We start from the raw sequence: 13,204 nt of genomic DNA on the forward strand, positions 1-13,204 counted from the left end.
TGCTCCATGGCCTTGAGCATAAAATGGTGGAAATCTTTCAAATCCTTCCTTGAGGAGGTTACACCTCTGTGTTAATATTCAGGCATCTACTGCTGAAATTTATGTGCCAGCTTTTCAAAACTAATTAATGCAGCTGCAATCCACACTAATAATTATTTAACTTCAGATTAGTTAGGTCAAAGGATAGCTGACATGATGGCAAGTAGTTGGTCCTAAAAAGTTTTTGTTTTTAATTTTTTAGTTAGTAATATCAGAACATTCCATCCCATTTTGATTAAGCCACATTTTAGACTCCTTCAATGGTGTTTGATCTGAATGAATGGGCATATTAAACAAAGTATTAGAATGGCTGTAGAGACCTGGCTAGTCATTGAATGTAGGTCATTTACTCACTTGTTAGGAAAATAGTGAATTCTACAAACTAGATCATCAGCATCATGAAAGAAACAAAACCAGAAAAAAAACCCTTCCTAATTTAAAAAAGGAGAGAGACAGCTGCAAATATAGAACAGAATTACTGGGTATGTAAATTCAACTGTTTTAAAGTTTATTCACAGCAGGGCTCTTTGCTGCCCTGGTTAGTCAGAGGCCTTCATGACTGGAGAAACAGAGCCTAATGTGCTGCCTTTCACATTAATCTTGCCATCCTCCCTGAGGGATGGAGTGGTCGCTGCCTCTGTTCTGTCTCATGCATTATCCACAGTGTTCGGTAATGCTTTGGAAAGGGATTGCAGCCAATGAGCTTGTGACTAGTATTAGTCATTTGCTAAAGACTGTAAGTGGAATGAGGAGTTGGGGTAAAACAGCCCCATTGGCCCATCTGATCATCATCTGACTTCTGCAGATTTCATGCATCTGTTATGTACAAGTGCATTAACAAAGGTCTCTCTAGTAAAAGAAAGAAAGCAGTTCATCCATGGTGTTTTGTAAATTTAAGACAATTTATAGACTTGTGTGTTGCAGGAGAGGAGATGTGAGTTTGCAAATGATTTTATAGAGGTTGAGTGCTCATCTTGCCTTACTCATGTGAGGATTTAGATGTGTAGAACTGCTCATATTAGAAACATAGATAGCTGGGTTTGTGATGACCGGGAGAACCGTATGGTGACATGCCTGCCTGGTGCGAAGGTTGCGGATCTCTCGAGGCATCTAGATATTTGTGTAGTGCTAGGGAGGAGCCGGTGGTTGTGGTACATGTAGGTACCAATGACATAGGGAAGGGTAGGAGAGACGTCCTGGAGGCCAAATTTAGGCAGCTAGGGAAGAGACTGAAATCCAGGACCTCTATGGTGGCATTCTCAGAAATGCTCCCAGTTCCACGCGCAGGGCCAGGTAGGCAGGCAGAGCTTCAGAGTCTCAATGCGTGGATGAGACAGTGGTGTAGAGAGGAAGGGTTTAGATTCATTAGGAATTGGGGAAACTTTTGGGATAGGGGGAGCCTATACAGGAAGGATGGACTCCACCTAAACCAAAGTGGAACCAGACTGCTGGCACTTAACATTAAAAAGGTTGCAGAGCAGTTTTTAAACTAGGAGATGGGGGAAAGCCGACTGCTGCAGAGGAGCATGTGGATCAGACAGAGACTTCTCTTAGAGGAGAGTCTATTGATAGAGATTCTCTAGGTTCTAGTTGGGAGCAGAGGATGGAAGAGGATAATGTAAGGGCCAGATCAGATGAGAAACATTCACATAAAGAATCGGACACATCAGAAAAGGGCAGACAAATAAACAGTGACAAGTGTTTAAAGTGTTTGTACACAAATGCTAGAAGTCTAAATAATAAGATGGGTGAACTAGAGTGCCTCGTGATAAAGGAGGATATTGATATAATACAGGGGTAGGCAACCTATGGCACGTGTGCCGAAGGCGGCACACGAGCTGATTTTCAGTGGCTCTCACACTGCCTGGGTCCTGGCCACCGGTCTGCAGCTCTGCATTTTAATTTAATTTTAAATGAAGCTTCTTAAACATTTTAAAAACCTTATTTACTTTACATACAACAGTAGTTTAGTTATATATTATAGACTTACAGAAAGAGACCTTCTAAAAACATTAAAATGTATTACTGGCACGTGAAACCTTACATTAGAGTGAATAAATGATGACTCGGCACACCACTTCTGAAAGGTTGCTGACCCCTAATATAATAGGTATCACAGAAACCTGGTGGACTGAGGACAATCAATGGGACACAATCATTGCGGGGTACAAAATATATCGGAAGGACAGAACAGGTCGTGCAGAGGGGGGAGTGGCACTATATTTGAAAGAAAATGTAGAATCAAATGAAGTAAAAATCTTTAGTGAGACTCTGAAACTCTGCCTGCCTACCTGGCTCTGCGTGTGGAACTGGGAGCATTTCTGAGAATGCCACCATAGAGGTCCTGGATTTCAGTCTCTTCCCTAGCAGCCTAAATTTGGCCTCCAGGACGTCTCTCCTACCCTTCCCTATGTCATTGGTACCTACATGTACCATGACCACTGGCTCCTCCCCAGCACTACACATAAGTCTGTCTAGATGCCTCGAGAGATCCGCAACCTTTGCACCAGGCAGGCAAGTCACCATACGGTTCTCCCGGTCATCACAAACCCAACTATCTACGTTTCTAATGATCGAATCTCCCAATACTAATACCTGCCTTTTCCTAGCAACTGGAGTTCCCTCCCCCGGAGAGGTAACCTCAGTGCGAGAGGCAACCCCAGCACCATCTGGAAGGAGGGTCCCAACTATGGGAAGGTTTCCCTCTGCTCCCATTGGCTGCTCTGCTTCCCTGGGCCTTTCATCCTCCTCAACAGCACAGGGGCTGTCTGACTGGAGGTGGGACAATTCTACAGTGTCCCAGAAAGCCTCATCAACATACCTCTCTGCCTCCCTGAGCTCCTCCAGTTCCGCCACCCTGGCCTCCAGAGTCCGTACACGGTCTCTGAGGGCCAGGAGCTCCTTGCACCGAATGCACACATACGCCACCCACCCACAGGGCAGGTAATCATACATGCTACTCTCAGTGCAATAAACTGGATAGCCCCCACTCTGCAGCTGGGCTTCTGCCTGCATTTTCTCCTAGTTAATGAAGGGGTTGTTTAAAGCAAGAAGTTTTGAATGTAGTTTGGGCTATAGGGCTTAAGGGGAATAAAGGGTTTAGGATAGAACCGGCAAGGGACCCACGCTCCCTTCCTGCTCCCCTTCCAAACTCCCTTGCGAAACTCCCTGTTAGCAGCCCCTGGTCGCAAAAGCTCCTATCTTGTATGATAGAGACTACTGGGCCACAAGTATCATTGGGCCTTAACTGTTTACTGAGCTTTTGGGGTTTGCCAATGGTATTTAAATGATCTTGTGAGCAAGCCAGTTCTTTCCTCTAGATTCCTTGCCATATGTAGCTTTTTTTCCTGAAAGAATTTTTTTGTTTGTATGCAGGTGCGTGCATAATAATGGCAATCTGCGCCTTAAAAAAAAAAAAGTGGCGTGGTATGGGATCCATGTCCTGTGGGGTGGATTCTGTGCAGCTCTAGGGCCGGATTCTCTGCAGATGTGAAGTGTCTCTGAAGTGTCCCTAGCCTCTGTTTGACAGAAATTGGGAATGGGCAAAAAGGGATGGGTCACTTGATGAATACCTGTTCTTGGGGTTGCCAACTTTCTGATCACACAAAACTGAACCCCCTTGCCCCGCCCCTTCTCTGAGGCCCTGCCCCTATTCACTACATTCTCCCCCCTCCATTGCTCGCTCTCCCCCACCCTCACGCGCTTTCACTGGGCTGGGGCAGGGGATGGGGTGCGGGCTCCGGCTGGGGGTGCAGATTCTGGCCCCCCCAAAGTGGGGCCAGAAATGAGTGGCTTGTGGTTCAGGAGGGGTCTCTGGGCTGGGGCTGAGGGATTCAGAGTGTGGGAGAGGGTTCAGCGCGGGGGCAGCAGGTTGAGGTATGCGAGGGGGTGTATACTCTGGCTGGGGGTGTGGGATCTGGGGTGGGGCCAGGGATGAGGGGTTTGGGGTGCAGGAGGGATCTGAGGGCTGAGGCAGGGGGTTAGGGTGCAGGAGGGGATGAGGAGTGTGGGCTCCAGGCACCAGTTTCGCAGCTCCTATTGGCCACTTTTCCTGGTCAAAGGGAGCTGCGGAGCCGGCGCTGGGGTGGGGGCAGTGCATGGAACCTTCCTGGCCGCCCCTGTGCCTAGAGGCCGCAGGGACATATCGGCTGCTTCCGGTAGCTGCACAGAGGCAGGGCAGGGAGCCTGCCTTAGCCCCGCTGCACCACTGACCAGACTTTTAGCAGCCCGGTCAGCGGTGTTGACTGGAGCCACCAGGGTCCCTTTGCGACCTGGTGTTCCAGTTGAAAACTGGACGCCTGCCAACCCTACTGTTCTGTTCATTCCCTCTGAAGCACCTGGTATTGGCCACTGTTGGAAGACAGTGCTAAATGGACCATTGGCCTAACCTATGGCCATTTTATGTTCTTAGGTCATACCTCCGTTGATGACGGGGGCAGCTCTAGGCACCAGCAAAACAAGCAGGTACTTGAGGTGGCAAATTACCAGGGGCGGCATAATGCTGGGGCCCCAGCTCCGACCTGAGGCAGTGTCCTGGGCTGGATCCTGAGCATCCTGTTCTCTGACCGGGTGCCGCCGGGGCTGTGCAGCGGGGCAGGGGGAGCCGGCTCAGTGGGGAGCATGTCCCTGCCGCTCTCCCACGGGCAGCAGCCAGCCCCCCTCAGGCAGGAGCCGGTAGCGCGGCCCTGCCCTAGTCACGGAGCGCAGGGGGTGGCAGCGGAACCGGTGGCCAGGTGGGCTGCTCCTCCAGCGCCGACTGCGGGGTCCTCCTCGGATTGTCTCCGCCTCCACCTCCTCTGCCTCCTCCCCCCTGTGCCGCCACCTGCCTGGAGAGGGGAGGGGAGGGGAGTGGCAGCCTGGGCTGAGCCGAACTCGTGCCGCTGCGCAGGCCGAGCCTGTGGCCAGCTCGCAGGGGTCCCGAGAAGCGGGAGGCCCGGGCACGCTGCCCTGCGATCACCAGCCGTTGGCTGCTCTGCCCTGGACCCCGGCAGCTGAACTCCACAGCCACCTCAGCTCGCTCCATGTGAGAGCTACAGGTGGTGACTCCCGCCCAGCTGGCTCTGTCCCTGGCCACGCCGCGGGGTGACCGCCCGGGATTCTGGGGTGTTGCTGAGGCTGCCCCAAGCCAGGCTCCCCGGGGTCCGCTGCCAGTGTGGGAGCCGGGTCGCAGCCCTACTCTCAGAGCCTCCTCCCCTCCCTGCGCTGCATAGCAAAACGTGGGACCGTGGGCAGGGCTGCTACAGCCATTTCAGACTGGGATTGGCGCACAGGGAGCGGAGGTGATTGTGCCCTGGCTGGAGGGACCAGGCAGCCCCCTTCTCACCCCCTCCAATGCCCGCTACTTGCTCCTGGTACGGGGCTGTGACGCCCAGCTCTGGAGGGCAGCGCCAACCCGCCGGGCGTGCTCGCGGGGAAGGAGAGATAGGAGGCAGAGCTGTACGGTGTCTCCCACACAGCTCCAGGCCTCTCTGGCTGTTCGGCAGTGACAGCCAGACTGGGTAGCCTGCCAGCAGCGTGACTTGGTCCGACCCGCACGGACCACATGAGCCATGGGGTTGGCGCTGACGTCCTGCTTATGCCAAGGCCTCCGGCGCAGAGCCCTAGCTCTGCTTAGGTAGACAAAGCCCAGCTCACTCCATGGCCGGCCCAGTGAGTAAATGAGCACACTAGTAGGAAATTGTTTTATTTCATTAACTACAAATTCTCTATTTTCATTTTTTTTAAATTTTAAACAGTCAAAAACAAAACAAAACAAAACATTGCAATGTGCAAACGTGTAAAAACCAAAAAAAAGTGTGTGTGTGTGTGTGGGGGGGGTGCAGCCAAATTTTTTTTGCTTGGGGCGGCAAAAAACCTAGAGCTGGTCCTGGTTGATGATAGTTCACAAAAGTTGAAGATCTAGCCTCTAAAGTTCTTATTGTACTGCTCAGTGTTGGTATATTTGGGGGCTGAAGGGCTTGACCATTTCTCTGTATGTAGTTCATGAAGATAATTGCTTTAAATAAGTGTGCAAAACCTGAAAAGTATCACAAAGCCACTTTAACAAAAAAATCACTTTATTTCACTTAAAGGCTCATTCTAGCTAGAAGAATAAACTTGTGTGTGTGTAAATACAGTCCTCTGGCAGCACTGTATAATAAATAGTAAATCTTTATTACTTTGAAAGTCACTGCAATCATATGATTATGCTGGCTTTCACAATGAATGCTGTGTTCCATTGAGATTTCTATAGAATGAATTAATATGCAGCCCTTATAAAGTAAGAGCATCTATCAGGGCCGGCTCTAACTTTTTTGCTGCCCCAAGCAGCAAAAAAAAGCGCCGTCCCGCCGAGCCCCCCCCCCCTCGCTGAGTGCCGTGCCGCTGGCCCCCCCTGAGTGCTGTGCCCCGCGTCACCCCCCCGCCGAGCGCCGCACCGCTGGAGTCCCGCCCCCCGAGCGCACCGCCGGAGCCTGCCGAGCCCCACGCCACCGGAACCGCCGCGCCCCGTGCCGCGCCACCAGAGTGCCCCCCGCCGAGCGCCGTGCCGCGCTGTCCCCCACTACCCCAAGATTGGCCGCCCCTTACCAGGTGCCGCCCCAAGCATGTGCTTGGTTGCCTGGTGCCTGGAGCCGGCCCTGGCATCTATGGTGGTATTTTGGGCCTAATGCATAGCAACCAATACATTGTAGGAGGGGGAAGAATGGGAGGAGATGAAACAAGGTTAAAAAATCCCCCTAACCTTAACAAATCTGCCAATTTAAATTCCATTGTAGCTCTGCAATTGCTTGTTTAGTTTAATTTCCTCTCTGCACAAAGATGTCAGCCAAACCTTAAACTCTGCTGCACTTGCATTCTTTTCTGTGCTTCACAGAGTTCTCATTTCATTCTCTCTCTTGTTTTCCTCTCTCTCTCTCTTTTTCTTTTTGGTGGGTGCCCCGAATCTCTCAAGCAGTTCAGGAGGCCGAGCAGGAAGATGTAAAGGTGGTAGCAGATGCTCAAGCTCAAAAATCGACTAAAAAAACCAAGGCAGCAGCTGCAAGCTGTCAAACTGGCAGCACGAGAAAGGAGAAAAAGGGGAAACACAAAGGTTAGCTGCATGCTGCTGAATATCAAACACTGGGTTGAGTGGCAAGATGCTTCTGTATTTTTTAAGATTCTTTGAATGCTTGTGATGTTGTGATAGCTGACAACTGTTTAAAACAAATATTATACAAATGCATGCACCAGATGGGAAAATTTGCATTGCTTGGTCCTATTTTAGCACATACATATTGGAGTGAGGGATGGTCAAGATTTGTCATCCTAATAGTTTTGCAAAGCCACATATTAATGTAGCCTGTACTAAAAGAACAAAAGAACAAAATATTAATATAATGGGCACTTAAATTCTACAGAGGTTTTAGGAAATTGTCTGCTTAGAGCCATATTACACCAATTCATTTTTCAGACCCATCTGCATTTGCAGGAATCAAACTTAAGTTGCAGAAATTTCTGTCCAAAACTGAGTTTTAAAAGCTGTACAAATTTAGGGTCATGGCCCCTTTGAAGTCATTGGGAGTTTTGCCATTGATTTCAATGGGGTCAGGGATTCACCCTTAGAATGAATCTGAAGTTATTTCAGGTCCTCTGTCAGGTCAGTATACATTTAAGTGTATAAATAAACATCTTTATGAAATAGTTCTGGACGCTAGCTCATAGACACACATAGTACCTATCCTGAAAATGTAATATCTAAGGCTGTTTTGCAAAAATAAATACCCACCACAGACAATAACAAAAGAGTGAACAAAAATGGAATTACTGCCAGTATAAGGTTTAGCAGCCGAATCACTTGAGAATAGATGGAACAAGTGGGATGAACTGATTGAAAGTTATATCAATGATTTGTTGTTGGGTTTTTTTGTATATCAGTATGTGTATTTACTTTTAACTAGAGACCAGATCCAAAGCCCATTAAAAACCAATAATCTTTCCACTGACTTCAGTAGGCTTTACATCACGCCATTATAACCTATATTGTCTGGACTCAGCTGTTTTCCCTTTTCATATATATCTGACATTCTCTCCTTAACTTCATAGGTAAGAAAATAATTTGTATGGTCAATAAACCTGTTAATAAAAGAAAGCTAGTTGCTAATGCTCAGACCCACAATGGGACTAGGCATTGCAACACTGAGCATCACAATGCCTAACTATTAGGTGCCTAGAAAATCACTGGAACAACAAAGTGAGCCACAAAGCGTGAGTTGGGCACCAAGGCTCTATATACAATGTCCGGGAGAGAGATGGGCACCTAAGAACGCGATCCTCAAAAGTCAGTATGCTAGGTGAGTAACTGCCTAAGATAGCGAGGTGTGTATGTCCTAAACCCCATCTCACTCACAGAGATAAGCACCTAAATCAGGGCTGCAGGGAGGCCCCTATTTCTGCTTGCGAACCATAACTGGGAACACCTTTCCTGGAGTTGAGCAGCTTTGGTGCCCAAGATGTTTCTGGTGAGAATGAGAAAGGGGCCTGCCTCACGCCACACAAAATGGTCAGAGGAGGAGGAGGCACCCACCTTATAACCCAGTGTTTAGAGAAATCATCTGAGGTGTGGAAGACCCAAGTTCCTTCTCCCCCTCCCCCACCAGAGGGGGAGAAAGAATTTGAACAGGGTTGTCCCACCTCTCAGAAGAATGCTCTAACCACGAAGGTAGGGGTGTGGTCTGATGTGGGGGTTCCCTCAGTCTCTCCTGTTCAAGCTGTTCCACTGAGGATAAATACTTAGTCATTGGAACAGGAGGACTGGATCCTGGGTCTTCCATCTCCCAGATGGATGCCTTAACCACCAGGCTTATAGACACTCTCCCTCTCCCCTAAGTATTTATCCAAAGTGGAACAACTTCAGGAGAGATTGAAGAAGCCCCCCGCCCTGCATCAGATTATTCCATAGCTCAGTGGTTAGAGCCCCCTCCTGAGACACAGGAGACCGAGGGAGGAATTAAACTTTTGTCTCCTACATCCCAGGTGCTTGCTCCTAATCACTGGGCTAACAGTTATGAGGTGGGCAGCACCAGAACCTCCTCCTCTAGCCAGATTTTGAATGGGACTCGATCCGGTAGGCATGCTGAGAAGCCACCATGCTGAGAAGCCACTAGATCAGGCCACAAAGGTGGCATGGCACTCCTCTGCCTATCTTCTCCCAGTTCATGGATCACACTGGACAGTTTGACTTTGGACAGCTTAGGCAGGAGATTGCTACCTCACTCTGTGTCGGGATGGCTGTGTGCAGAAAGCTAGGTGCATAGGAAGCTTTTACCCTAAAAACTTAGGAGCCGAGTGAGTTGAGGCTACTAAAGTGTTAGGTAGCAGCTGGGCAGGAGTTCTGTGGATCTCAGTGGTGTGTCTAAACTGAGATTTAGGCACCTAAGTACCACCGTGGAGTTGGGCCTAAGGTGGTAATATATTGTACAAACCTCCTTGTCTCTTTGATACCCTGGGACCAACACAGCTCCAACAACATTGTGTATTACTTCTAAAATCACAGTTTTATATGTATTTGTTTTTTTAAAAATTGGCATCTGAACTGAATTTAAAAATTGCTGTTGGAATTTAAAAAATGGGAAAGCTGATATTTCTGGACTTCAGATAAAAATAATTTACTCCAAGGCAGAAATTTGAACACCAAGTTTTGCCGGTGAGTTAAATCCTCTTAAAACTTTAAAACCTGGAAACTTTCTAATGGAAGTGCTGACTCAGCCCGTAGCTGAGCATTATGCATGGTAATACATAAATCATTTTTACTGTATAATCACAAACTCTAGGCTGTAGTAATAGCCAGATTTTGACTGCCAGATTTTGATTCTGGTAATAGTCCATTTTCCTTATATGGGATTTCTATATAATGTACAGAAGATAAAATATTACTTCAGTCAATTAAAATAGATGATATTTTGACAAATGTATATAATTTAGATTTGCATAATACTAAACTGCATATAACCGACTGCATTATACCTTTTTCTGTGCTGATTTTCAGACCATTTTCTAATCTCTTGGCTCAATGGGTGAAATTCTAGCTCCATTGAAATTGACAGGAACTTTGACATTAGGGTTACCATATTTTGAGTGTCCAAAAAGAGGACACTCCATGGGGCCCCGCCCCCAGCCCCGCCCATGCCCCCGCCCCAACTCCACCCCTTCTCCAAACATTTGATTCGCGGGAAGCCTGAAGCAGGCAGCAGGTAAGCTGGGGGGGTGGGGGGAGGAGACGCGGCCCAGTCTGGCCCCCCAACCAAGTGGCTCCCTCCGGCGGCCGGCCCCGGCCCCAGCATCTCCAGCCTGGCTCGGCTCCTGGGGTGCCGGCCCCGGGCCAGCCCCCGGCCAAGCACCCCCGGCCCCGCACTCCCGGGCCAGCCCCCGGCCGAGCACCCCCGGCCCAGACTGCCGGCCCCGGCCCCACATACCCAGGCCAGCCCCCGGCCGAGCGCCCCCGGCCTAGCACCCAGCGATGCCGGCCCCTCCCTATTTTCCGGGACATGTTCGGCTTTTTGGGATTTCCCCCCGGACGGGGATTTGAGGCCCAAAAAGCTGGACATGTCTGGGAAAATCCGGACGTATGGTAATCCTATTTGACATTGACTTTAGTGGGCCAGCATTTCACCCAATGTTTTCCTAGGTGCTTGTTTGGGTGCTGTTGGGACCTCTGAGCATTACTGCAATAAAAATAATAATTACAGGAATGTGTTATTTAAAAATGCCTGATATGTCCTATAGGACAATGTGCGATGAAGTAATGTTCCATAATCATTGGAATTGTTTTTGCTGGATAGTTGACTCAGTGAGAAAACATTTGCTGTGTGTAATTTAATTATATCATGATCAATATGTGCTGACCAGGTTTATTATCTTAGCACTGCCACTAAATTAACACTAAATTTTTTGATCCCCGAAGCCTTGCTTTTTTGTTTTCAGGAAAGACTTTTTAAAAAGAAAATTCCCAAGCAGAAATATGTTGATAGTTGTAGTAATTGCATATAGTAATAAATAGCCACAGAATTTGTGCTAATTAGGCGCTGTAGTCTAACTTAAAACCTTCAGTATAGTACATACAACCATTAATGAATTTGGTAATTTTTGCAAAGCTGTATTCACCGTTTTCCTAGGAGCTTCTGGTAGTTTGCACTTACCTGAGAGATTCATTTTAAAAGAACATTGTCAGATAGTTGAGAACTAAAATATATGTTGTTGTTTGTTTTTTAAAAAAGTATATGAACTAATAGCAGCAGAAAATATTTCTCTGAATTAAAAGACAATCCCCAATATAACTTTTAGCCCCAACATTGTAACACTCTGCTAGTATGATGAGAGTGAAACTGGCTAGTCTAATGTGACTATTCAAGCTAAGTGAAATGTAAATAAGGCTTCATCATGTAAGCAGCTGAACAGCTTCTGGAATTGTTCAAATTCTATTGAAGTCTGTGGGAGCTGGAAGAACACAGCTGTTCCCAGAGTTGCTCAGCTTCATGCGGGATCAGGCCCATAATAAACATAGGTGAAATTCACATAGTTGCAGAAGGTCCATGAAATCCCCTCCACACCACTTAAGCCCCTCTCCCCCCCCCCCCCCCAATGGGGTTGTATGCATGCAGTGTGTACATGAGAGAGCAGGTGGAGCACAAGCAGAGCAGTTGTACAGGGGGACCTCTGTACCTCCTAGAGCCTTGGAGAGTAGTCTTCATGCTGGCGCTGACTAGGCGAATCTTGAAGGAAAGCTAGGGTCAGGCTTCAATGAGGGAGCATTGGATCTTCAACTGCTTGGATCCTAGTGGCCAGGAACAGCTGAGTAGAAGCTCTAGTTTCAGAGAAACCCTGCCCACAGTAGAGGGAGGCGGATAATGGATTTTATCCCCTGCAGTGAGTTTCCTATGTGAAGCCGCCTTACTCTTGCTTTGTGCAAAGAGAAGTGATTTCACCAAGTGACCATAAATGGTGGAGGTTAATTAAATCTTTAAAATTTCTTTTACCATCAGGTACCATCACCTATCTTGTTCATTTAATGTGAATTAATTTACCCCAGGATTTGTATCCTCACTATGTCCCTTTAAGCAGCAGGATGTACGTTTGAAAAAGTGTGAATTCACGTTGTACTCTAAAATGACATGTTTTAAAGATTTCTCCGATGTTTAACAGTAGTGCAGATTACATTTCTGAGCATGGCTCATCCCTTTGTGCTAAAGAGACCAGATTTTATGAATAATCAGCTAATTCAAACCCAATACATTTGAATTATATATGAGCAGCACTTGAATCTCTGTTGTAATGATTGTACTCTGGGTCTTAGATGTGTAATGCTTTTCTGAGTAGCTCCAAGAATGATGAAACTATTATCAGAACAATGTGATAAAGATGAGCATGAGGGAAATATTAGGCTTAATGAGGCTGCACTGAGAGATGGCAGGAGAAGCAGCCATAGGATAAGACTAATTACTTATGTAGAGCTGATGGTTGCTCCAGAGTTCTGGGTTAATAAATTCTGTGGTTTTGCTCTATGTAGTACAATGCTTAGCATCTTAGCCAAGAACTGTAACTGTTAGGGTCTTTCATACCTCACTAGGATAGTTAATAGGTATTGAGCCTGATTTTTTTTTTTTTTTTAAATAAGCCTCCACTTAGGGAGCAAAACTGCAAGTGCAATTAATTTTAAGCACAAATGCTAGCAGTTAATAGTATCTTAGCTACTTGATTAAAATGACGAATCTGGTAATTAGGAATCTGAATACAAACATTTGGACCTGCAGTTAATTGTTGGGTGAAAAACTGATTTGGGTGGGGGGTGGGGAGCGTGAGAAGAGAAAAGAGGCCAGGTTATGGTCACTTTAAAACTGACCGTAAAGTATGTTTCCAATTAAACACTGTAGGACAAATTCTGTCTTGACTTATCACCCCATGCAATTATGCCAGTGGGGTGCAAACTGGGAAGAATTTGTCTCGCTATATGTATCTGATTTGCAGTGTTGCCTGGAGAGGCACAAATAAATTCGAAAAATAATTGAAAACAACAAGTACAAAGAGTTATCAAAAATGCATATTGTACAGTATTATCACATTTGTAAACGCAGTTATTGACCACAGGACTAAAGCAGACCTATAGCATATGGAACACTTATACATCAAACACATACATTTTTTTTTTTTTTAG

The 13,204-nt window shown here is 47.0% G+C and overlaps 1 protein-coding gene across 2 annotated transcripts in view; it reads left to right on the forward strand.

Moving 5' to 3' along the window:
* Nucleotides 1-13,204, forward strand: part of TUB (TUB bipartite transcription factor) — a 103,578-nt gene that overhangs the window by 61,106 nt on the left and 29,268 nt on the right. The window contains exon 4 of one of the 2 annotated variants that reach the window (XM_054024974.1): nucleotides 6,974-7,108. The exons of the other annotated variant lie outside the window; for it this stretch is intronic. Coding sequence (XP_053880949.1) covers nucleotides 6,974-7,108 — 135 coding nt within the window. The remainder of the gene's footprint in view (nucleotides 1-6,973; nucleotides 7,109-13,204) is intronic. 2 annotated transcript variants of the gene reach the window in all.

The sequence above is a fragment of the Malaclemys terrapin genome, chromosome 4, assembly GCF_027887155.1.
Source record: "Malaclemys terrapin pileata isolate rMalTer1 chromosome 4, rMalTer1.hap1, whole genome shotgun sequence".
NCBI lineage: Eukaryota > Metazoa > Chordata > Testudines > Emydidae > Malaclemys > Malaclemys terrapin.